Here is a 26,007-nt window from a genome sequence, read left to right as displayed (position 1 = left end):
AATGAAAAGAGGGAGGGAATTGGTTCCCTGACCATTATTGTATTACAGTACAATATTATTATGAAACAGAGCATGAAGAAAAACATCTACAAGTTGTATGTTAAGTATACACCAACAAAATTCTTTAAAAACATGTTCTTCTTAACATTTTCTTGTTCATAGTACAGTAATGTATCTCAGCTATTATAATGGGAGTCTATGGGAAAATGGGATCCAATTTACAAAAAATGAATTTACAAATGGCTTTTCAGAAATTGAACCTTCCTTGAATGAGAACTGCCTATTTTGCTGTGTGTAGTTGATTAAAAGTTCATAGCCAAGTAATTTAAAGATACATACCTCACACAGTACCCTCCGTATGTCCTCAGACAAAGTATCAGAAGTTATGGTAGCAGGATCATGTTGAACAGGGGCTGAAGAAATTGCCGCAGCAAGAGCATCCACTAGTGATGCCCGATAATAGTTGTCAGAATAGCGATTCTTGGAGTTATCACTGTATTTAAATAGGTCCATTAGGAATGCTAAAACTTCTGGTGGACAAGTCTTGTGAGTGTTGCGGAGACCAGCCATAGCAACTGGCAGAGTCTGTAATAAAGTAGTAATAATATTAGAACTTTTCTGGAAAGTACCTTTTTGGCACTTACATTATTTAAATTCTTCCTAACCTCAAAAAAAATCATGAGTAAATGAGAGCCTTAAATTATACTCATACTTGTTCTTATACAAAAATATTAGCACAGTAGAGAATACTAAAGTAAACTTCCTCTAATCTGGACTAATTGGGGAAAAGGCCTGTCTGGTTTGGCCAAAATTCTGGGATCTACTGACCTGATTCTGAAAACTGTCTTCAAGAAGATTATCCCTAATCCCCACTCTACCTCAACTCAGGAGACAGGTTACATGATCTCATTCATTTGTTCTATGTGTTTCTCTCTTGCTTTGTTCTGTTAGTTAGCTGAAGAGGGTCCTAGTGTACCAGCTCCAAGATTTTGTCCTTTATTTCTCCAATGTGAGATTTTATTTCATTTACCAGTGTGAACATTACATTTTTGAAATATCATCTACACATTATTAGCTCACCTTGACATGTAAGTGTTAAATTGATTTATTACTGTACTATTTACTTTATTATTACTGTTTGTACATTAAAAAAAAATATTTGTTTGCACAATACTGTACTGTAATTACAAATACAGTATAATATTTTATGTGGCAGCCAAGGTATGTACAGTATGGTAACTGAGTATGTTTGTTGGTTGGAATAATGAGAAACAATCTTTGGAACGATCCAAATAAGGTGCAAAAACTGAAAAGAAAATGAACAAATGCCCTGTACTCATTCATGTTCAAAGGTCGTGGATGTAGAACTACCAACCATTCAGAAACAGGTCGAGTAACATTGCTCGGAAAGCTTCAGATCACATTGACGCCATGACTAACGATACTTTTAGGGGGTGTTGTTCATACACGTGTTATAATTCATGAACATTTATATCAAAACAATGACTTTAAGTACTTTGTTTTTTCTTAAATTGCATTTTACTCTTTGATTTAAAAATAAAAATAAAAATTGTTGCAAAATTTGACAATAACTCACTGGCCATATGCTCTAACTTTGAGTTTCAACTTGAACAAGTTAAAAAATGAGTAGTGAAATGATCTTGGTCTATATTCTGCATCAACAGAAGATGGTGAGGTGTTGACATAGGCTTGGTCAACAGGTTGGGTTGTGCAAGAGAAGGTTTGTTCACTTTACTGTATCAAATATTTTATGTAAATTCTAGCGCTATTGTTTTCAAAATTCAGAAAAATCATGAATCCAGTTTGATTCTGGTCCCAAACTTGCCGGATAATTGACATACTACCTATTCAATCATTTGTGCAATAAGCTGACATATCTGACTGGAGTTGAAAGCTGGTAATGACAGCCCACCTTGTGATTGGTTAGTAAAATGAGGACTGGGCTATGCAATATATGAAATGACTCTAGGGGAGTTAGCTGATCTTCAAATTACCCCCAGATGCCTTCATTCAGGGTTCTTCTTTTAGACCCACTTGCTTACTAACTCAATTCAGGTCATAAATACCCTAGATATATTACATCCAATCATTAAACCTATTTAGAGAATATTGTTAATGTCATCATGGCCACAGATTTATTACCAAATAATACTCAAAACTCTTTAAATTTATTTATCATGAATGCAAAAATGTGAATAAACTTTCAAACAGAATATTATATTAACAAATGTGTCTCAAAATTAAATTCTTTATAAATAGGTGGAGGTATAGGAAAAAAAGCTCTACAAGAATTATGGATTTTAGTTATTTAAAAATATATCAAACCTTAAGGATATAATAATTCTGGAGGCTGGTGAAGTCATGCTGCCTGATGATATTAGGGCAAGAGAAAGCACCAAACATCTTGCGGAAAATCTGCATCATTGCTGGCGGGCCATTCCAATTAGCCACCATGGCATTAGCCACTCGAGTAAGGCAGTGAGCAGCCCTGCATCGTATCTGTGGGAAATAAAAATATAAATAACACTAATCTTCTATGTGCGGGCTGGCATGCAGCCGTAAAACTCTGCTTCATTGTGCCCATCCCCAAGTCTCTGCTGCATTTTCTAGTCTGGTGCCCTGGGTTTGCAATAGTGGTGATAGTGGGGACATCCCATTATGGTTTTTACCCAACAGCTGCCATAAGGTAAATGAGGTAGACTCGCACAAGTGTGGAATATGGCTGTAAAATGTTGATGACATGATTAGTGCATTCCCAGCTAAATGGGACTGAACAGGTGTAACAAACATGATAAAAAAAAAAAAAGATGCATGAAGAAACGGAAGCAAACTTATTAATCTACTAATTCTCAATTAATTTTCTGTGAGGGATGAGCTATGATTTCCAAGTTGTTTGAATGAGTGCATATACAGTGGTCCCTCGGTTAACGAACGCCTCGGTTAACGAACGCCTCGGTTAACGAACTGCCTCCCATAAGATTCTTAAATTCGGTTAACGAATAAAAATTCGGTTAACGAATTTCTTACGAACCGACCTCAACATGTTTTCGCTTGCACTGGCCGGTCAACCAGCTTTAGTATTAGTCCGCCAATACATTAATCGGTTCTAGGGCTTAAATTCCTTACTATTTTAGTAAATATCAAGAAGTTTATACTATTCAATAATTTTAAAAGTTTAATATTCAATTTTTTAGTCATTTTAAACAATTATTGAACATAATTGAAGGTAAAGTGACTAGTTTAATGCGCGGCATCAGCCTCTTAACACAGCAAACAGGCGTTAGTCTCTGTTTTTCACTGGAGGTAACACATCTTGAGACTCTCTTCAACGCTTTTTTTCTGTGTTTCCCCAAATTATTGGTCATTTTGAAATATATTTTACATATTGACAATATATAATGCAGTGCAGTGTTGATTTAAAGAAAATAATCTTGAAATACACCAAGAGAACTAAAATTTTATGGGTGAATGGTGCCATGGGGTGACTTCTCAATGCCTTCTCTTCTTCCTTCTCCTCCACCCCCATTCTAATTCCCATCATCATCATCCAGGAGCCTTCTACATACACACCTCAAAGTAAGTGAACTTTTCTACCATTTTTGTTGAATTTAGGCAATTTTCGGTGAGCTGGAACCAATTACCCAAAAACCCATTGAAACAATGGTTTTGGTTAACGAATTTTTCGGTTAACGAACAACCTGCTGGAACGGATTGTGTTCGTTAACCGAGGGACCACTGTAATATCAAACAGGGAGGTACTACCGCCTGGGAAGATATTGGAAGCACAATGTGTTGTCTAATGGTAGACCCTGCTGCCATATGGCATCACGAATATTGTGACCAAGTCCCAGGTTGCTGATCTGTCTTTCTGCCTCATTTACACACAATTGCAGGATCTCAATTGTTTCTCTTACTATTGACAAGACAACATACTGTACATATAGCGTTTCTCACTATTGATTAATATTTTTCTTTTCTTTATTATCATTATTACAGTGTTGTTATTATTATTTTTATTATTTTATTTTACCTTTTATAATAAATTTTATTTACTATGAATTACTATTATTAAATTTTCACCTCTAGGTTCCGATGTGGGTCAGTGACCTGTGCTCGGGTGGGCTAATCCCTTAAAAAAAAAAAAAAGTGGACACATTAGTGAGATTGTATTCTCTACATCTCTGGTCTTTCCCCACAGCGCACAGTCTCCACACTTGCTTGAATAGGTAAAAACTCTGCTTGGGTGCCACTATGAAGGACACTGCCACATTTGTCATTGAGGAGTTGCCTTACAATGGTGATGAATTTTGGTGGGCATCCAAACTGACTGAGGGTCCACCAAAGAGCTTTGCTGTTGAGTGTGTTAAGAGGACTTTGTAAGATTAATGTAGAGGTTCATGGTAATATTCTCTGCACTTCTCCCATATCTGGCAGGTAGTAAAGATTATGTCAGTGGTTCCACAATATGGCATATGCCACACTGTGACCAAGAGGAAAATTTTCACCTCGGAAGTAAGTTGCCATTATTTGATCTGTATCCCTCATTCTTATATAGTATCCCACATGTATATAAATGAATATTAAAATTTTCAAAAGATCTGAATATAAAGGAAAAGAATAAATAAACATATTCTTCCAAATCTTATGTCTACATGTCTAAATGCCTGGCAATAATGAGTAACATTAAATCTATGAAACAATATAAAAAAAGAGTATCTATTATTTCAACAATTAAACATTAAAACCAACCTTATAGAAGCATTGCTCATTCTCCAACACAGCATTCAGTGTATTTCGCATCTCAGTCGTAACAGCACCTGTGCATACAACCTTCACTTAATATGGTGGTAGTATCTTTTGTTTAGCACAAAAAGTGGTAAGATATTTTTTTAACATGTGAACAAGCCAAAAAATAACGGTAATGCTCAGCCATGAAAAGGGAGGTTACTCATTATCCTCTTTCCTCATAGGGTCCAATATGGTCCTAAACCCCTATTTTACCTCAACTCAGCTTATAATGTAAATGTTCTATGTTATATTACCCTATTGAGCTTACTGAAGTATTGGCCATCTTTTATATCTTATTTTTCAGTGAATATTTACAACAAATACCGGGTAAATGATTTACAATACAGTAATTATGATTATAATATTATAATATGATGAAACACTAATATATGAGCATTTTTTGTAATATTTTTTCTGGTTCCTTTCCTAAATTAATTGTCTGTGCAATGAAATTAGAGAAAACGTACTAGGAGCCACCCCAAATTTCCCATTTTCATTAAAATATTTTCCTCCAATTCTTGCTGCCTGAATGAGTCACTTCCAAACACATTACTATTAATAACATTATTATCACTACATTACAACAGTCACTCCTGCACATGATCAATACAGGTACTGTAATCACCCCTGACACACCACATATCATAATCACCCCCATATCACCTTAATACTCACCCCTCTCACCACAACAATAATCACCCTACATGCCACCATAGTTACCCAACCCACCACCTCAATTCTCACCCCAACTCCCACGAAAATAAAATAGTGGTAATAAGACAAGTAGGATATAGGAGTGTCATGATAACACAACTAATGGGATATAATTAACACCAATGTGGTGGGGTGGAGAGCCAAGGGTAAGCCAAAAATGAAATGGGTTGAGGTTGTAAGAAATTACTGTACATGATAATTAAGAACCTGATAAGAATGACTGCAAGAGACTGTGCAGCATGGAAAGCTGCCATCAGGTAATTACAAGCGAGGGAAATGACACAAAACATTGATGATGATGATGTACCGTATATTCAGGTAATCATGTGGCCTAGTAAGTAAAGGTTGGAAAAACTCAACAAAGGGGATATATCCTTGGACTGTGTGTTTTGCTACCTGAGTGACAAGATCAGTGCTGGGGGTGGTGGTGGTGGTAACTGGAAGAAATTGACAACGAGAGGACATTTTCTTTACGGTACTGTATTTGAAAAGAAATATGCATGCTACCAGTGAGAAACATGATGCTATAAGGAAAGAAGGACAATTAAAGAGGTTGACACACAGAAACTTAAGTAAGCTGAAGTGAGAATGGTGAGATGGATGTGTAATGTAACGTTAAAAGATAGAAAACCCAGTTCAGAGCTAAGAGGGCAGCTGGGTATAGAGTGTTGGCAAGGTTTTGTGTGGAGGTAGGTTGAGATGGTTCAAGAATGTGAAGTGAATGTTGGAAACCAAATGGGTCAAGAGATACATGAGTGAATGTGGAGGGGAGGGGAGAAATTTTCAGAAATGAACATGGAGATAAGAACCTAGTAAAAGAGGCTGCAAGAGACCATGCAGCATGGAGAGCTGCCATCAGATAATCAAGGTTAACTCAAACAAGTGTAGAGAATGGGTGTAACACAGTAACCTAAGCCTACAAATATGTTCACAACAGAAACTGTGTGAGAGATATTGAGCAGTACTGTATTGAAAATGGTGAAACAGCTCCAGGGCTGAGCAGAGCATACTAAGTGAACAAGTCCAACATACAGTATGTGCTATCAAGAGGAATGTAGGCAAAATTAAGAAATCTGTTAAACTGTCAATTATATTTTCAGCCAAGATGGCAAGAGTGAGGAAGCTAGTGTTTGGAAAAGTAGGAAACAGTAAATTGTGTGGATTGATGACCAAAATCATAAATCAGTATCACTAAGTTCTGCCTTCATGAGTGAAAAAGCACTGACTGTATTGGTGTATACTCATTTATAATGTTCATTCAATAATATTTGCATGTATTTTGTTTCAAAACTGTTATTACTGTATTCATGAAAACTTAATACTGTACAGTACAGAAATACATAGTCAAAGGGGGGTTTTGGCTGTTGCTGGGAAGTAAACCCCTTATGATGATCCTTTTTAATAACAGAACCCCTGGCATCAATGAGGGTGACCTCTTATTTCTTTATTTGTATTAATTTTCAAAAGTGCCATGTGGCTGGTGGTTCAAATGGTTGGTGTTGGTGGCTGGTGGTTCAAATGGTTATTATTGATGTTGGTGGTTAGTGGTTCAGATGAGTGAGAATATGATGGCAGGCCTAGAGATAATTTTTGTGGGTCATGGCTGCCTCTCTCTGTCAGCTGATAAAATGGGATGAGTCTATCTGACAATAAGATTCACAGTACGGGAAAAAAATTAGTCCCGCACACTGGTGTTGTCTTCTGCATTGGGTACGGGAATCGCACTGAAAGGGTTAATAAATGAGACCTGATCTATGGGAAATGTTGTGAGAAATGACATTAGAGATAAGAACCTGACAAGAGAGATCGCATAAGACAGTAGAGAAAGGAGATAATATAGCTGGCCCATGCAAATGTGGAAAATGGCTGTAAGACATTGATAATAATGATGAATTATGGCAATCTTTTTAAACCCTACTATATTCACCTTGCCTGGCTAAACGCTGAAGAGCAGTGATAGCTTCAGTCTGAGCCGTTACATCCCGCTCATGCCTCAGCTGATACTGCCACTGATTATCAGGTTGCTCTACTTCCACTGCTCTCATCATTGTCATGTCTGGATCCAACCGTAACCACAGCACTGGGGAATCGGCACTGTGAAACAAAACGCAGTAAATGCTTAAAAATGAACTAAGCTTGTGAAAGTGCATAAATAAGAAGTGACTACTATATAAATTAGAAAACTTTACTGTGCACAGGGGTCTTATTCTCTGCTATAGAAAAAAAAATCCTTTTAACCCTCAGACTACAATTATAGAAGAAAAACTTACCACTGAATGTACAATAAACATCAAAAACTTAATACATGCTTTTCCTAAAAAAATAAATACTATAAATAAAATAATAATAAAAATATTCCCTATGAACCAGCAATGGCTAAAAATGAATTCCTTGGGCAGAGAAACATAGGTTGAGATGTTTGAACCATGTAAAAATCTATATTGTTTCCCTGATTTCATGTAAATTACTGGTAGGTTGTTATTATTGATGATAAATATTGGCATCCCTCGCAAAGGAATTACTGTACGGTTCTGTACTTTGTAAGTTTTTGACCTGAAAATTACACTGATGCACAAATGAAAAAACCTGTATTGGATTTACTCATCACTGTGATGTGAAGCTTGTCACACCTGTACAATAAGAATTTACAATACAGTAATAAAAATTTAATTTTCAAATTATTATTCAGTACTTACTCCAAGTGACTAAGATCCATATCCACTTCTTCACCAGTACAAAGAGGAATCTTTTTCTTTTTATTCCGGCGAGACTTTGAGTGGCAGACAATCTCCTTCTTAGACACCTATTAGGAAAAATTTCACATAAATTCAATGAAAAACCTAAGGATTGACCTTAATATTCTGTTCTCTAAATGAGTTTTGAAAACCATATTCCAGGGATCCAAACTTGTGACCGGAATTTAAAATAAAACACAATTGAATGCTGTATAAAAATATCCTTCACCCTCAAACCAGATTCCAATGCAGGAGACACTTGGTATGAAGATACTGTACACTGAAAAAGAAGACGACTTGAAACTTTCACCACCATGTAAAAACATTTGCATTTCTTGATCCCCTGTTGTTCTTGATCCCCTGTCTTCAAGATCAATCATTCAGTTCAACCCCAATGCACATTCAAGCCAGCAAGAAAATGGAGGGAAACAATATAAAAAATCCTAAAGCGCCTTGTTTACCTGATGTTCAATTTGTAATGTATGTTTGAATGTACCATCCAACTCTTGTATCCACACCACCAGTGGCCCAACATAACGGCGGATTCCCAGCTCACCAATATATCCCTGTTCAATGGTCATTTCCACAATGTTCCTGGTGAAGAACAAATTCAGGTTATTGAGAGGTAAAAAACCATCTTGTATAAGATCAAACACAATTTGTTTGGAGATTAAGAACTTTTCACTCTTGCAAGTCCTATTCTGCTATACACCTGTAGGATGGCTGCAACCAAGAACAAACAAAGACCATCTTTTTATCAACCATTCTTATTGATGTAATATTTCCATAAATAACCGAGAATTAAACTATTTTATGGCTCAAATTTAATTAAATGTACAATACAGGTATTGTGTAGTGAAGAAACAGGCAACTTAGTTAGGCTTTGACGAGTGATATCTGCAGCAATGGAACCTAACTCCCTATTTCCCATAAGTCTTTAGTCTTGCCAACTGCGGATTTGCCAACCATTTAGTTTTTCGGGAACCTAACCCCCTACAGTTGGCGAGGGTCTATTGTATACATGTAAAAAATGCAAGTTAATGATAGCCTTAAACTATAGGAAAATATGTAAAATACAACCCCTACCATGAAATAATAATAAAGTATTTACAATATATGAAATATTTTATATAGAGTAAGGAACTAAATAAAAAATTGTGATCCTACCTTTTGCGATTAAAGAGGAACTTCATGTTGAACTTTGCATGTCCCCCTTGACGAACCCATTGATCACAAAACACCGTAATGTCTTTTCCCGTTACAGTAAAAATTGCCTGTGAAGACCAAAAATTCATTAACATGAGATAGATGATAAAGGTACATATATCAGGAATAAAGACGATTGGTTATCTACCACGAATACAGAAATGTGTATTTACCATATTTTGTGGCATATAAGATGTACTGGCATATTATAAGATGCGGCCCCCCAGTTCAGCAAAGAATATTTTGGAAAAAACTTCATAGTGTACAGTATTTAAACATTTAATGTTTACTCCTACTAATATGAACATGCATGATACAGTAAATCTCAATAAATTATATAAATTTTCATTGATAATTGTGGTAAATAAACCTAATAGCATGTGACTGAAAACATCAAATTTGTGTAGCAAGATAAAAGGGAAACTTTCCAAATATGGAACGTAAAATATTCACAACATTTATCAAATGTCTACTGTACTGTATAGCAGAACAAAAATCTTCATTGCATACAGGATCTTTATACATAAAACATGCATCCAGGACAGCAGGAACAATCCTTTCAATAATAATATTTTGCATCCAAGAGAAAACAGAAACTGCTTAACTACAGTACAGTAGAAGAAAGCATTTTATAAAATTAAAGCTATTTTTTCAATTGAACATAAAGCAGATGAGCCTAACAGAAGAAGTCATTTACAATACAAATTTCTTACATGTACAGTACTGTATAATCAAACATCATTTCTGTATAGCAGAATTTAAACAAAGGATTTCAATTAAAGCAGGATATACAAAAATATACAGCATGAAAAAAATAATTTGTGTTACTGGTACTCAAACACAATAAGACAAAGGCCAAAAAACATTGTAACAAAAACTTTAATCATCTTCAAAGCCCAAAAATTCATCATCATCTTCAAAACCTGAAAACTCTTCATCACTACTGTCACCATTTTTAATATTCAAAAGAAAAATTCAACCAAGGGAAAAAATTCCACATGGTGAATTTGTTCATGTGCATCCAAAAGGGTGGATGGACAAGACTGGCATGAAACTGTGGTTACAAAAATATGGTACATGCCCAAGACATGAAAAACTGAAACCTCTAGACACCATTGGTTCATACCTTTGTGAAAGTAGCAGTAGACATAAGCATGTGAGACCAGCCTGCAGGATGACCTTTGTTGCCAACTGCAATTAGAGCCAATGACAGATGTTTGTTGAAGACCTAAACAAATAAATGGTTTGAATAAATAAATATTTCATGAATAAGCTGTATGTTTAAAATTAAAGGATTTATGTCTGCATAATGATGGAATGAACCTGAAATCTTATTATTTAACCCATAGTCAGGCAGTTTCTGTTTCATGTCCAAGCTGTTTTTAGAAGTCCATTAAAGTAGATTACCCTTTAACTAGCATATGATCTTGCAAGTGCCCATTCCTCCCCTTTACAATCATCTCCCTTAACCCTTTAATGATTATTCTTGCAACTGTTGAATTTTGCTTACCAGGACAATTCCTGCACCTGTTGTGCTATAATATTTCCTGCTCACATTTGGACAATTATGCGTGATTATATGGGTCTCTAACCAGCCTACCATAGGCACTTACAGTATTTACATGAGGTGCACAATTTAATATCAAACAAGTACTCTAAGTGAGTAATTATCGATCATCAGATTTATGCCAAAGATTATCATAGTTGCCCCTTCACACATTCGTATTCTCACAAATTTTGAAAGTTATCTCCAATAAATCAGTGGTTAACTCAGTGGCATATACAGTATAGGGGAGAGGCATGTAGCCATGGCCCCCCTTTTTGCTACTGCCCTCAACTCATTTAACCTAATGCAATCAATTACTGTTCTCTCTCTCTCTCTTTTATTACTTAGTCCACTGCACAAAGCTTTAAGCATTATTCAGTGTACCATTGTATGAACCTATCTACGATACAGGCTATAGCCACACTTGCATTACAGTATTTGTATCAACAATTATTCAGTAAAGTTAATTCGTTAATGAGGAGAATTATTTTGATTAAAGAGGATATTATTTATTTAATATAGATTACTACAGCTGTACGTTTTTTTTTTTTTTTTAAGGCATCAGTAACTAAATAATAAATAAGTTGTCAAAGGTGCTTTCTCCCTATCTTCAAGTCTTGGGGCCCTTTCCAGAAACCTATATAATATATGCCACTGGGGTAAATCTCAACATGATGGACTATTACAACTAACAAAGATATTAAACTCAAAATACTCTAAAATAAGAATAAAATTCAGATTTTTTTTTTTATCAATCCTGAAAATCTATGGTCCGGGCAGTTAACCAAAATTTGCAGAGTTGACCCTAATGGGTTAAAAGGGTAGATTAAAGCAAAGGTCACCCTTTTGAGGTATGAGTTCTAAATCAGCCTTGGCTCCATAGCCACCAAAGTACAGTACAAACATCATTCCAGTTACCACTGCCATTTTTACTTCAGTCAACTCACCATTTAGGATTTATTTTTCCAACTTATTATCCACATACACAAAGGAGGAATAAGGGAGTCTAAACCATCAGGCTAAAACCTTAGCTGGAATATACAACTTCAGCATCAATCTGTCAAGTGGTTCTTGCTAACAAAGGATAGACAGAAGAAATACTTCTATTTCTTTTATAATTCATGTCACCTCTTAGTGTTCACAGGTAAACTCCCAAGAAAATGAAAAAATTTTGGAAAAAATTTAGGAAGCACCAACTATTTGATGGTTTCTGTAAGGAAAACCAATTAAAATAATCTAAAATAAATCTATTATAAAACAAACTTGAAGAGCAAACAGGTGATTATGATCAAGATAGAAATGTGGTGTAATGTTGTAGTGGTATTGTTTGGTGATGAGATGTGGTCCTAAAGGTACTGTACTGGTTTGATGTTGATTGTGGGGTGATGAAATGTGGTCAAGATGGTGGTGATGTGGTGTTCAGCCACCACTCCCCCAACACACACACATACATGAAAAAAAAAATATATATATATTACAGTACTTGAGAAAAAGCTAAGCCACTCACCAAATGATGGCTCTTAAAACAAACTAATTTTTCCTATTTTAATGTTAAGAATTTATATAATGATTGATTAGCAATATCGTGATATATGCAGGACTATAACCTTGCAATTTAACCCATCTCCACTGTAGTTGTACCTGAAAACTAACAGATTAACTTTACCTGCATCATTAATTCTTGACCGATACGATACTCCAACATACGTATGACTAAGTGAGCTTTTTTGTAATAAACACCGATATAGTGAGGGGAGCTGGCATGTGGATTCTTGACTGAGAAATAAAATGTGTCCTTGTTGCTACTGTTGTTTGATGTCACCGGCATATTCGGTCCATTCTGGGGCTCATTTGGTGATGAACTTGGATCCAACACAATACCACCAAATTTTTCCTCATAATCTATGATCTCCTGCAATTCCTGATAAAAAAAAAAATAATAATAATTTATCGTATTTGACAAATTATGATTCATGTGATAATCAAAAGCAAACATAAACTATTCATGTGCAAGAATAAATACACCATAAAATTAGACATAAAAGTTATAATACAGAATTATATTATACAGTATATCATATATAACATATATCTAAAAATATAAACACTCAGATGTTGTACAAAAAGTGGTTCTATATTACATAAACAGCTCCTTCCCTTCTCATAATCATCCTCTGGGTGATGCCATTACACCAAAATAGCGCCGGGGCTGCCTGGCTGGTCCCGTATTTGCCAATGATGTAAACAAACCACCAGGAATTTAATACAACTCAATAACTCAACTGGGGGGCGAGTGTGGAATTTTTTTTAATGGGGGGAAATTTAATGTTTTATGATAATTTTTTTATTAACTCGGCACCAAATGAACTTAAATAACATGAAAATTATGGTGAAATTGCATATTGTATTGTTATAAAGAGGATATGGCTTAGAAATATATTGGTCGAGTCCAGTCAGCCAGCCACCCACCCACCCTACCTCACACATTAATCATTCCCACTCTTTTTTTTCTTATTTTATACAGTATTGTAGCTTTATATTGTATTTTCTTTATTTATAAGTAACATGAGAACATTGCAATGATATTTCTATGACTTTTATGGTTTCCTAAGTAAATAAACATGAGTGCGGCGGTTGGGTGGATACATCGCTCACCTCCTATTATTCCCGGGCACTCCCAGTTCACCCAGCTGTAAATGGGTACCTGAGTTTACAACTTGGCAAAGTGAAGACAGTCAAGTGCAGTACCAGCCATGCTGCCTACTTGTGTACTGAAGGCTTAGCATACAATGTGCTGTATCCACACTGCCTTTGGGACCTACTTTCAGTTTCATGTACATAAAACACTACAGCAGTTGGCACTCAGCCACATATAATGAATTTTTTACTGTGAAGTTTAAAAAAAGGGAGAGGGAATAATAGAGGTACTGTATCACTTAATTATTCATGGGGGATAGGTTCCAGAATTACCTGAATAGTAATATTTGTGAGTACTGTACCACTTTTGGTTGCCATGAAACTACCCCTGGAATGATCTACCTTTAGTAAATACCTAAATAAGCAGTGTAATACAGGTATCCCTCTCTTAATGAGTGAGTTAAGTTCCTGGGAAAACAATTCATTAAGTGAAGGTTTGAATCTCGAATAACAAAACAAATGGGTAAATAGGGTTCAGTTCCCCTAATTTGATCGACCTAGAGCCTGATATCAAATTAGCAAGGACTTAATGTGCTTAAAAATCAGAACTCTTAACCAGCTTTTGATAAAGACATCTTTAGGTACACCACTGAGGTAAGAAATACATTTTTCATGTACAATGTGTGTGCATATTTGTGGGTCTGGGTACAGCATAACTACAGTACAGTACTTACACTATGTATCCAATCCTTGTAGTCATTAAAGCCAAAATGCTTCTTCACATAGAGGCTCATTAGATAGTTTGCAATGCCAGTGGTTAGCCATGCATCAGCCCATGCATGACGGGAAAGAAAACATCCAAAAAACTGCTGGGCCACACATAATGCCATTGTCTTTCTGGTTTCATAAACTTGATCTATGATTCTGTTGCTGCACAGGAGATTTACACTGAAATTCAAGAAATATTATTAATTTATCAATACTAAAGGTGATAGAATACTTGAATCTAGGGATGCACTGAATATAGTTGCATGCAAATTTCAAAAGTCATGCCCAAATTATTTTGGGCCTCACCACACTGCTATAACCTGTGCCACTCCATCAAATAGGGTTTACTGCACAGGTAATATACTTTTACCAACCCAGGGCATCAGGAGAGAGATTTGTCTTTCTTATCAAGTCACTTCTGTTATTGCTAATTCTTATCCAATTTTTTGTTATATGAACGAAACCCCAGAAGTTAAATTTGTTCCCATCATTGGAAGATACTGAGGTACTGACAGCATCAGTGGACTGGGTTTTGTGTCGTCAACCATACGTGGGCTATGTAATTGCCACTTCTCTTTAGGTGGACACGCATCATAACACTTGATGGTAAAAACAAATGTTTTTAAGTCATTGGTGAGTGTAATTGTTTATTTTTCTATTTTACTGAAACTGTACCTATGTTACGTTTCTTAACATTATATGAGATGATCTTGTACAGTACACAAAATGCATAATAACAAAGGTCTGGGACCTATTCCCATTTACTCCATGTTAAACCAACCTCTGACAATGCAATTTACAAGAACAAAGGGGATTTCATGAACACATCCACCTCATTACCAGAGCTATACTGGTATAGGTTTGTTAATGTACAGTATATATGGAAAGTACTTTTTAAAACAGTAGGATTTCATAGTAAGCGAGGGTTACGTTCCTGGGATCCACTCGTAAGTGTGAATTTGTGTATATTCGGGTCCCCCTGAATACTGTATACTGAACCTGTATACATATAAGCCTATTTTTATACTAAGGTAACTGAGGCGCAACTTTAGAGTTCAATACGCCACTCCTTATTAAGTCCAATATCCTGAATTTTCTTCAAAAGTTCTCACAGTACGTATGTGATTTTTCCTTTTTCTCACTATTACCACCAGGATCATTACCACTACTTTTCTTCTTAGGGGTCATGATTGCAGTAAAATTCACCAGTAAAGAAAAACTTTATCAACGCGAACAGCGGGGAGATGTTCACGAAACCACAGTTAGCACTCAGTGGGTGAGGCTGAGCTGGGAGCTATATTATGGTTATTTTTCAACTCTTAATTTCTGGTAGATATAAGTAATTTTCTTTTAAAAAAACTCTGTTGTATATATATTGTATATGCAATCTTTCATACAGAATGTGCAAAAAAAAATTACAAATACAAATTATTACAAGGTTAAAAACATAAACAGAATAAACATTTCTTTGTGTGACGGAGTTAGTACACAGATCGTGGAAGGGGGAAGGGGGAGCAGTGTAGAGGATTTCAGCTTCTCAATGTCTCCTGTGTCTCATGTGTAATGAAATGATTGCCAAATGGCAAAACAGTATTTTTTCTTCTATTTATTCTTTACATTTACTGGTATAGTACACATGAAACATCCCATTCAGCCACAAGTGATAAACATGCTGAGCTACTGAGAGATGCTCATGCAATAGTGAGACCCAAGCGCAATGGCGGGTCAGACATGTATAAGTGGGGTCGCGTACTATAAATATGCATACTCTGCGACCCTACTGTATACCGGTAGGTATGAACAAATGAATCTAGCTTATAAAAACATGTATTTAACCAGTAGATACTTTACAAGATAACACCAAGAGACTTCCTGTGTTAATTTCTCACTGATGTCTTTTTAACTGTCCTGCTTATACTGCAATACATCAGGAAATGATAACAACTATGTGTAATTCTTGGTGTTATCAGTTAAGTTTATGTTTTCCATGTTGTAAGGTTTGTTGACACTGTTCACTTATTGTTCTGGGTCCTAGCTAGCTGGTAAGCAAGTTGGTTAGCCTTCAACCCTATACCTCGATGCAATACCTTTACTTTACATTCAGATGTAATTATTTTCATTGTGAGGACCGGGCCTTGCCCCTATGATCACCAGACTTCATGTGAATTAGCTTTTGGTTTCTGGAAAACCATCAGCATTTGCTGGTTGTTGTCTGAGGACCAAAATCTCCAAACTTACAGTCTATATTATGAAAAGTAGCTGGCAACACTAGCCAGAAAGCTAATTCATACTATTCTAATATAAAATAATTCCAAATACATGTACATGATACATACTCGAGAATGCTCATGGTGGCATAGGAATGCAAACTGCTATAAGCTTCATCAACATACACTTGCTTGTAGCAAGAATAAGGATACCTGAAAAGGTAAAAAGAAAACATTGTAAAACATGTTTAACAAAATTATACTAATGGTTGAAAGCTACATAATGCTTTTGTATAAGGGGAAAGGTATCAAGGAAGAGTTCAAAAACTATGGATTACATGAGAGTGTGTTGAAAATTATAAAATGTGGATAAGAGAGGAATAATGAGGGTTTAGAGGAGACAAGGGTTGTATTGACTACAAATTTTTAGTAAAAAAGAACTGCAGACAGGCCAAAAAAGATTTTTTAATAGGGAATGCAAGGAGGTATAAAGTGATGAGAGAAGGCATAGCTGTAGGGAAATGCACAGAAATATTAAACAATTGAACCAGAAAAAAGGAAATAAATAGGGTGGGACTAAGAAAACCAAAGGCAGTAAGATCCTATGTGAGGCAGGAAGAGTAAATGAGAGATGGTAGGAGTATGTAGAAGACCTATACAATGATAAGGCTCGAGAAGAGGTAAGATACGAAAAGGAAATAAAGATCAAACTACCAATTTTGTTGACATAAGTTGAAGCTGCTGTGAGCAATATGACAAATGATAAAGAGTGTGGGGATGATCAGCTTCCAGCAGAATTTATAAACAAATGGGCAAAAATGGGATAAAATATTTGACTAAAATATATAAATTTATATACAGTACAATACATCAAAGGAGACCTTCCCAGTAATTTCAAAAAATCAATATTTGCTATATTACTTATATTGCCAGGAGCCTTAGAGTGCACCCAGGTTAGGACAATAAGCTTAATAAGTCATAACTGTAAAGTTTTATTAAACATAATTTTAAGTAAAATAAAATTTAGAATAGAGAGTGAGTTATCTGAAGAGCAAAAATGGATTTAGAAAGGGAAAAAGAGAGAATTTTAAGGGAAAGAACTTTGAATGTCTAAAGATATTTGTAAACAGTATCTACTTTGTTGATTTTGAAAACCTTTTGATAGGGTAAGACACAATAAACTTAGGAAGGTGTCTGATATATTGGATTTGGTAAATCATACCTGGTGGAGAGAAGCTCTTCATAAAATTCAAATGCTTCATGTAAATATTTGCTCGTTGCCTTCATAAGAGGCAACAGCTGTGGGAGACAGAAGTGGGTGATTTCATTCATAAAAGGATCCACGTAGATCTCAAAGGGCCTGTAAAAAAATAAGGGTTGTGTAAATTTTATTACACAAGGATAATAATTTTAGAAGATATAAATTTGTGTGTGACTTTCTATATTGATTTATACTGTCTATGATAAAATATGAAAGAGAGGTCCCACTGAACAAGAGATGTGTGCTCCTAACAACGCTCGTTGGGTGAACTCTCGTACAACGGGACTCATTTTCTCGTATGGTCCCGTGTTAAAAGCCAAGATCTCATCCAGCCCAACTATTTTCAACCCAAACCTGCATGGCTTAAATTTAGATGCACTCCAGCCCGAAGAATTCTGTCCCTAAAACTTACCCTAACATGAATAAATAATATTATTTCTATTAAGTCAAACTGGGTGCGACAACCTTCCCTACCCCCTCTAAATGCCTACTGTGGCACTGTTGGAGGGTACACCGATTTTCCCAGGGATGAATGTTCCTTTCCACTCGGGATGCCTCGGTACAGCACTGCTGGGGTTATATAGGGTGGTATGAGTGCATTTATCTCATCTTCTACCAAAACTTTCATGGTTTGATCACTCCTCTTCTCTTGCATATTGTCATCTATGTTTTTTTGTTTTGTTTTTTATTTATTTATTTTTGGCCTTCGCTTGGAATTTTTCTTCATTATTGTTTTCAATCTATTTCATAAGATTCATTAAAAAATTATAATAATAAAAAGAATTTTGGAATACTGAGTAGTAACCATGAACATTTTCCCATTAGATGTTAAATTTGCAAAACACAAATGTTCTGTATTGCATTCTTTTTGGGGCAAATAATTCTCATGTTCAATGAGGGTAGGATATATATAAGACAAAAGTAACAAGATGTATACTGAAAAAATTTATATTTGATATTGTACGTAAACAGCAGTGAAATGCACAACATTCTCAACTAAACTTACCCAACCACAAGGGCAATATTTGGTGCACATGTAGGAGTTGATAGGTGGTAATGGAAGGTTTTACGTCTCATATCTTGAGTGTAGACAACCTCCACAAGGTCTCCACAGCTTACAGCAGTCATGAAATCATCTACCGTAAATTCCAACCGCCATGTACAAACTTCACTCCAAGTGTCAATGCAGGGAAACCACAAACGAGCACTGTTCTCGTGGCCATATGTAAACATGTGGGCAGCTTTCTGTTAGAGAAGAATCCTGTGTATCAGATGTCTGAGAATACAAACAATGGCAGTGTAACATATAGAGAATTGGGCATCTAATGGTACTTATTGTATTAAGGTCAAAGAGCAGTAATAACAACAATTATGGAAACTGTGATGTACTAAGTATAACTACAGTCAGTCATCACTTAATGTTGAAATTCTCTTCCTGAAAACTAGCTGCTTGGGTAACTTAGACCGTTCATATTCTGCTGCCATTGTTCAAAGTTGTTCCCTTGCTCACTGCTGTTTTCACATACAATTTGTATTGTGCAGTACTGTACATTACCTCACCAGGACACAATCAGCCAAGAATAGTGTTAAAGCAGTGTTAAGATGTAAAAAGTGATTACAGTTACATATAACATACTGTACATTTAGTAACAGTGAAAGTACAGTTCATAGCAGAGTGGACACTGGACAGTGTATGCCCGGCACATGGGGATGCATTGGAGCATGGTGCAATCTCTCAGAACTCCCAGGAAATTTATTCCCAGGCCCAGAACGGAGAGGTTTGGAGAGATTTTCTCTGAACCTTCTTGGAATTTTTTCCTGAAAATGCTCCTGATTTTCATCATTGCCAACTTGTTCACAGATCCCAAATGAAGAGAATTTTTCCAGCCCAATTTCAATTCCAGCTATTAAAGAGTTCCAAGGACTGGGTATTCTGGCTAACTGTGTTATTAATAGGGAGTACTGTAGTGTACTGTAGTGTACTGTACTGTACTCGGTGTTTACCGTACTGCCGTTTGAACCTGTTGTTCACCCTCCATGCTTCACTGTATTGTATTGTACATTATAGTGCAATACACATTTTCACTGATATAGGCAAGGATAATATAGGAAGTACAGTACAGGAATGAGTAATTGTGAGTGAAAGTCCCTAGCCCCTACCTTTCTCATTATTCCTTGTAGGGAAAATTACTTTTGATTTACGCAATCATTTTCAAGATGACATGTTTTGCGTAAATCAAGAGGTGGCTGTATATGGAAATCCCTTGTGAGCCTCCTGAAGAACATGACAAAAGGTATCTATAAATAATACAAACACACACTTCCTTACCTCAACTAATGTACCCTCAGTGTTGGGAACCACAAAATGTAAGCCAGACTGGGGTTTCTCCAGAGAAAACTCTACCCCAACTTTCAAAGGCTTTCCTTCCTGGATCATGTGCTGTGCTTCTGAAGGAACAACGATGACAAGTTCCCCCCTGCCCACTTCTGGGTCCACTGAGGTTACTCCCGTTGACTGGCATTTGTTTAGATAATCTAGGTTTCTCCTGTTTAAAAGAAAATAACAGAGTAATATTAAATGTCTTTCAGTAAGTGTCTATAAAGTAACCAGAAAAACATACTAACTAGACTATACTGTTTGTAGCATTGGTTAACAAGAATAAGGGACTGGAGCCTAAAATAACCTTTTTTGCCTGAGAGAGGAGTATACTCTATCTATGGTGCAGTGTGTTCTGGGAATTTGTACACAGATATGTCTTGGAAGTTTACGGGGGTGGGAGAGTTACCTTGATAAAACAAAAACTGGAAAATTCACAAATTCAGGATACTCCTGTTCCATTCAGTTCCAGATTTCAGATCATACTGTAATTAACTAAGTAGCCCAAGCTTACAATGCCCCAGAATCACAGTATTAATAAAACTACTTTGGAATAGCTTTAGTAGTAGTGGCACCACAAAAAAGGATCATTAAACTGCATAGGAAAATATTTTCTAAATGAATTTTTATGAACAAATTTCTACATATTAGTGTTTTGTTATTCACTGAAAGAGTTACTGTATATGCATTACTTACTGTTTGCTCTCTTGCTGACATACTTCCAGGAGTGGGTCAAAATATTGGAATTGTACTTCTAGAGTGTCATTGAGGGTAACACGATAGACACAGCACTGTTTACAGTTGAGCCATATATAACGGATGCTATCCTTTGAAGGAATGAGCGTGAGTTCAGTGAAGCCCTAGAAAAGCACACAAGAAAAAAATATATTCATTTTGTATTTCCACTTCACTTAAAATATCCTAACCATACAGTATTTGCAATCCAACCCCAACCAGATCACAAATTACAGTACAGTACTATATAAATATAATCCAGGAACACATCTTCACACATTAAATTGTTCAAGTTTTAGAAACTTTTTTATAATTATAATTTACCAGCAGAAATAAATTCAAAACCAACACAATTATGATATCATTACATGAAGATATTTACTAGAGTCAGTGCCCAGTTAATATACTGTATATTTAATGTAGAGGTAATGTACATTAACAGAAACACACTTACAGGTACCGTAATTGTATCATATGTTTGATCTTACAACTACATACGTATGTACTGTACACAAACAGCACATGCAGTCCACAAAAAAGGATAATTTATTTTTCCTTCTTTATAATTTTAAATGCTGGATGAAATACTTTGATATTCTCCAGTGCATCATCATGTGTTGATATGCCTGCTCCCCACATTGGTTATACTGTACATGGAACTATTTTTAAAATATTGGTAGGAAAAAAATTTAAATTGCTGGTCATTCTGATATTCACCTAAAAATCTAACAAATAAACATAAATTTCAACCATATGTCATCTACCTATGTAGGCACATAAAAATAATAGTCCCTAAGAAAGTTTGTTATACAGTACATGGATTATAGGGATGTTAGAGCAGTAAGAGTGAATCAATGAATGACATCAAATGAAGACTGCATAATAGTGAGAGATATCTTGTATAAGTGACAAAAATAGATAACCAAGAATTGCCATTACCTTTAAGAAAAAAAATAGTTAAACTGTACAATAAGGTCTGTTTATTCTAAAGTGAATATTGGTATTGGATGCAACCTATGTACTGTACTATACTTACAATAACAGTTTGTCGCACAAAGTTGATGCCAGTCAGACTCAGGATCTGATGAGACGTACTGAAATAATTGTCAATTTAGCTGAAGAAATTTGTACATATTAATACAAACAATACAATACTGTATCAACATAAACTAAAAAAGTTATTAACTCTTGGACGACACCTTATTTTGTCTGTCAACGCCTGTATAATTGATTTAAATTTAGGTACTAGGAAAATTATGAAAAAAAAAGACGTTGTAACCTGGTCAACAAGGAATCTCTTGGAACCAAGTAAATTGATGTACAGCATGCCCTTCAAATTTGCGGATTTTTAATTCGCGGATGACACCCTGGATGTACCCAATAATGTCTAAGGGTAATTTTAAAGTTGCTGGCATTTATGCGGCTGGGACAGGGAGCCATTCATTCTACAGAAAGTAATTTCCTTTATCTGTATTGTATATACAGTGGGGTATGCTATAACGAACGGATCCTACTACGAATATTCCTATAACGAACGGTTTTACCTATAAAATTGAGAATGCTATAACGAACGAAACTCCTACAATGAACATTATTTATTTTATTTTTTATTTTTTTTTCTAATTTATTGTTTTTTTATTACAAATATTAATGATATTCTTTATTTCAGGGGTTTAGATGCATATTTATGCACTTTTTTACAATTTTTACAATTTTATATTATATTTTTCAGTGTTAAGTGGTTGTATTTGGGGGCCTGGAACGGATTAATCCTATAACAAACGAATGCTATAACGAACAAGGTTCTAGAACCAATTAGATTCGTTATAGCATACCCCACTCAGTGGGGTATGCTATAACGAACGGATCCTACTACGAATATTCCTATAACGAACGGTTTTACCTATAAAATTGAGAAAGCTATAACGAACGCAACTCCTACAACGAACGCGGATGAATACCGGACTATTTCGCCTGGCGCATGAATATTGTTGTACCGCGACCCACAACAAGAGCGTCAGGCGCCATCTTTGTCTCATTGTGTAGCCAGTGCACCACTGTTATTGTTGAAATTTCGTCTTTTGATGTGGAAATAGAGTTATTTGTATAAATATTTTGTTATACAAGTGTACAATTGTGACAATGAATCGTTCAAAGCGAGTGAGAAAGCTCATAACTCTTGAAACTAAGAAAGAAATCATAAAGAAACGTGAGGATGGAACAAGCATTGCGAAACTTAGTGTTGAGTATGGGATGGCTAAATCGACTATATGTACGATTTTAAAGAATAAAGAGGAGTTGAAAACAGTGCAAGTGGCTAAGGGAATCTCTAGACTTAGCAAAGCAAGGTGTAATGTTATTGAGGAGATGGAAAATTTACTCTTAGTGTGGATAAAGGAGAAAGAAATGGCAGGTGATAGCATTAGTGAAGCTATAATTTGTGAGAAGGCCAGACAATTGTTTGAGGACCTTAAAGCCAAGACTCCCAGTGCAAGTGATAGTGATGTGCCAGTGTTTAGGGGTACCAAGGGGTGGTTTACTGGTTTCAGAAGGAGAAATAAAATACATAGTGTTGTGAGACATGGTGATGCTGCTAGTGCCGATAAGGAAGCAGCTAAGGAACACCATGACATTTTCTTGAATATTATTAAAGAGGGAGGCTTTGTTTCTCAGCAAGTAATCAACTGTGATGAAACTGGACTATTTTGGAAAAAAATGCCTCGCCGTACATACATTACCAAGGAGGAAACTTCTGTCCCTGGCCATAAGCCAATGAAAGACAGGCTTACCCTCCTTCTTCTGGTGACTGCAAAATAAAGCCACTCCTTGTGTACCATGCAGAAAACCCCAGAGCTTTAAAAAACATTAGGAAGACCCGCCTTGGTGTTATGTGGCGGTCAAACCCAAAGGCTTGGGTGACCAGGAATTTATTCTCTGAGTGGGTGATTGAGGTGTTTGGACCCAGTGTTCGGGAATACCTCAGGGAGAATAATCTTCCACTAAAAGCTTTGTTGGTGATGGACAATGCACCAGCCCACCCTCCTAATTTGATGGTTGAATTGCCAGAGGAGTTCAACTTCATCACTGTGCACTTCTTGCCACCCAACACAACACCTCTCATCCAGCCCATGGATCAACAGGTAATTTCTAACTTTAAGAAGCTGTACACAAAGGCACTGTTTAGAAAATGTTTTGCGTCCACTTCTTCCAGTGATGTTAGCTTGAAGGAATTTTGGAAGAGTCACTTCAATATAGCAGATGCTGTATTTTTAATTACTTCAGCCTGGAAAGAGGTTACTGTGAGGTGTCTTTGTGCTGCTTGGAGGCCATTGTGGCCTGAATGTGTCCTTCAAAGAGACTTTGAAGGCTTCGAAGAGTTAGAAGAAGAGGCTGTTGTTCATGAAATTGTGGCTCTGGGCAATTCCATGGGCCTGGAAGTGGATGATGATGATGTTGAGGAGTTGGTGGAAGAGCACAGTAAGGAACTGTCCACTGAGGAGCTGCTTGAGCTTCACAAAGAGGAAAATGAGACACTGAAGCGGAGCTTAACTTCTGAGGAGTCAGGGGAGGAGGAGGACAAGGAGGAAAGCCGCATCATTCCAGCCAAAGATCTCAAGGATGCGTTCTTTTGCTGGAGCAAACTGTCCAAGCTTGCTGAGGATTATCATCCTGATGTTGGTTCTGTGCAAAAGGCCATCAGTGTGTTCAATGACAATGTTATGAACTACTTTTGGAAGGTCCAGAAATCAAGGTTGAAGCAGCCAACCCTGGATACCTTCTTTACAAAGATAACAAAAGAACATACAGACAAAGTGCCTGTGAGACAGTCACCAAAGAGGGCTAGGAAGGATGACTCCTCTCCTTCCACCTCTTCTCAATAATTCTCTCCTCCCCCCTCCCCCTCTGCCTCCTGTCCTGCATGCTGAACAACACTAAGGTAAGATAAAGTACCGTATTTTTTACATTTTCCACAGAATTTTTTCAGTGTTAAGTGGTTGTATTTGGGGGCCTGGAACGGATTAATCCTATAACGAACGAATGCTATAACGAACGAGGTTCTGGAACCAATTACGTTCGTTATAGCATACCCCACTGTACAAGGTAAATATTTGTTAAGACTGAGAGTTAAGACTTTACAATCTTCTAGCTACTGGTACATAATATTTAAAAATAAGATAATGAGAATCACTCAGATACTTATAATTTATATGCCTTCTGAATTTCTCTGTCCTTCTTCATTGTTTCAAATTCTTGTGGACTTTTCCTCGTTCATTTCAGTCACTGAATACTGGTACACCTGAAGAAAAAATATATACTATATATATACTGTATATAATATACTGTATACTACAGTGCATACAGTACTGTGTGTGTGTGTGTATATTACAGTAACTTGAATCTGGGGCAATTCAAACATACAAACAGTTGCACTGAGGAGCAACTTGCCAGTTACTGCTACATTATATGATTTATTGTTCATAAAATTGATGCTTCACATTTTACCACTGATAAATAAAATAATGTAGAAATATTTAGTAATTTTGTTATGCATTCCTGTGCATCAAATGAAATATTTTGGATGTAAGGAAAGGAGCAAGGGTGTTGGATCTCACAGTTGTAGATTAGTGTTTAAGATGGGAAAAACATGTACTGTAATTTATATTACAAAAGTGTATTCCTCATAATATTTTTTACCTTCTCATGAGGTAAGAAACTATTTTTTACGTTTTTCGGTGTTTTACTCAAATCTCACCTTCATTTCTTGTGCAAATTAACAGTTTTTGCTAAACTTAAAAAAAAAGGAGGTCAAATTTGAGTAAAACACACCAAAATATACAAAAAAAATATATTCTCATACCAAAGGAACCAACCTACCTAACCTAACCTACAAGGAGGAAACAACTGACTCTTAAGTGAGGAGTATAACCTCAGTCTCAGGTAAACATGGCGGAAACCTACAGAAAGCCAATGGACGAATATGGGGTACTGGAAAAATTGCAGATTACAGCAAC

The 26,007-nt window shown here is 36.0% G+C and overlaps 1 protein-coding gene across 7 annotated transcripts in view; it reads right to left on the bottom strand.

Annotated features, from left to right (window-relative positions):
- The window catches only part of LOC121880162 (transcription initiation factor TFIID subunit 2-like), a 42,958-nt gene that overhangs the window by 14,985 nt on the left and 1,966 nt on the right, over positions 1–26,007 (bottom strand). For 6 of the 7 annotated variants that reach the window (XM_042387268.1, XM_042387272.1, XM_042387267.1 and 3 more), the window contains exons 2-18: positions 25,197–25,292; positions 22,032–22,086; positions 20,957–21,120; positions 20,213–20,429; positions 18,890–19,128; positions 17,845–17,982; positions 16,752–16,835; positions 14,382–14,595; positions 12,677–12,931; positions 10,591–10,692; positions 9,426–9,532; positions 8,720–8,852; positions 8,220–8,326; positions 7,451–7,617; positions 4,771–4,838; positions 2,347–2,520; positions 340–585 (exon numbers count right to left, since the gene is read on the bottom strand). In XM_042387268.1, coding sequence (XP_042243202.1) covers positions 340–585; positions 2,347–2,520; positions 4,771–4,838; positions 7,451–7,617; positions 8,220–8,326; positions 8,720–8,852; positions 9,426–9,532; positions 10,591–10,692; positions 12,677–12,931; positions 14,382–14,595; positions 16,752–16,835; positions 17,845–17,982; positions 18,890–19,128; positions 20,213–20,429; positions 20,957–21,120; positions 22,032–22,086; positions 25,197–25,234 — 2,508 coding nt within the window. In that variant the 5' untranslated portion in view covers positions 25,235–25,292. Of the gene's footprint in view, positions 1–339; positions 586–2,346; positions 2,521–4,770; positions 4,839–7,450; positions 7,618–8,219; positions 8,327–8,719; positions 8,853–9,425; positions 9,533–10,590; positions 10,693–12,676; positions 12,932–14,381; positions 14,596–16,751; positions 16,836–17,844; positions 17,983–18,889; positions 19,129–20,212; positions 20,430–20,956; positions 21,121–22,031; positions 22,090–25,196; positions 25,293–26,007 lie in introns of all 7 variants that reach the window. The other variant, XM_042387270.1, reaches the window with a different exon arrangement.

Source organism: Homarus americanus, unplaced genomic scaffold (assembly GCF_018991925.1).
Source record: "Homarus americanus isolate GMGI-L3 unplaced genomic scaffold, GMGI_Hamer_2.0 scaffold30108, whole genome shotgun sequence".
In the NCBI taxonomy this organism is placed as follows: Eukaryota; Metazoa; Arthropoda; class Malacostraca; order Decapoda; family Nephropidae; genus Homarus; species Homarus americanus.
The sequence above is the reverse complement of the archived record's forward strand: the minus strand, read 5'-3'. Positions and strand labels throughout refer to the sequence as shown.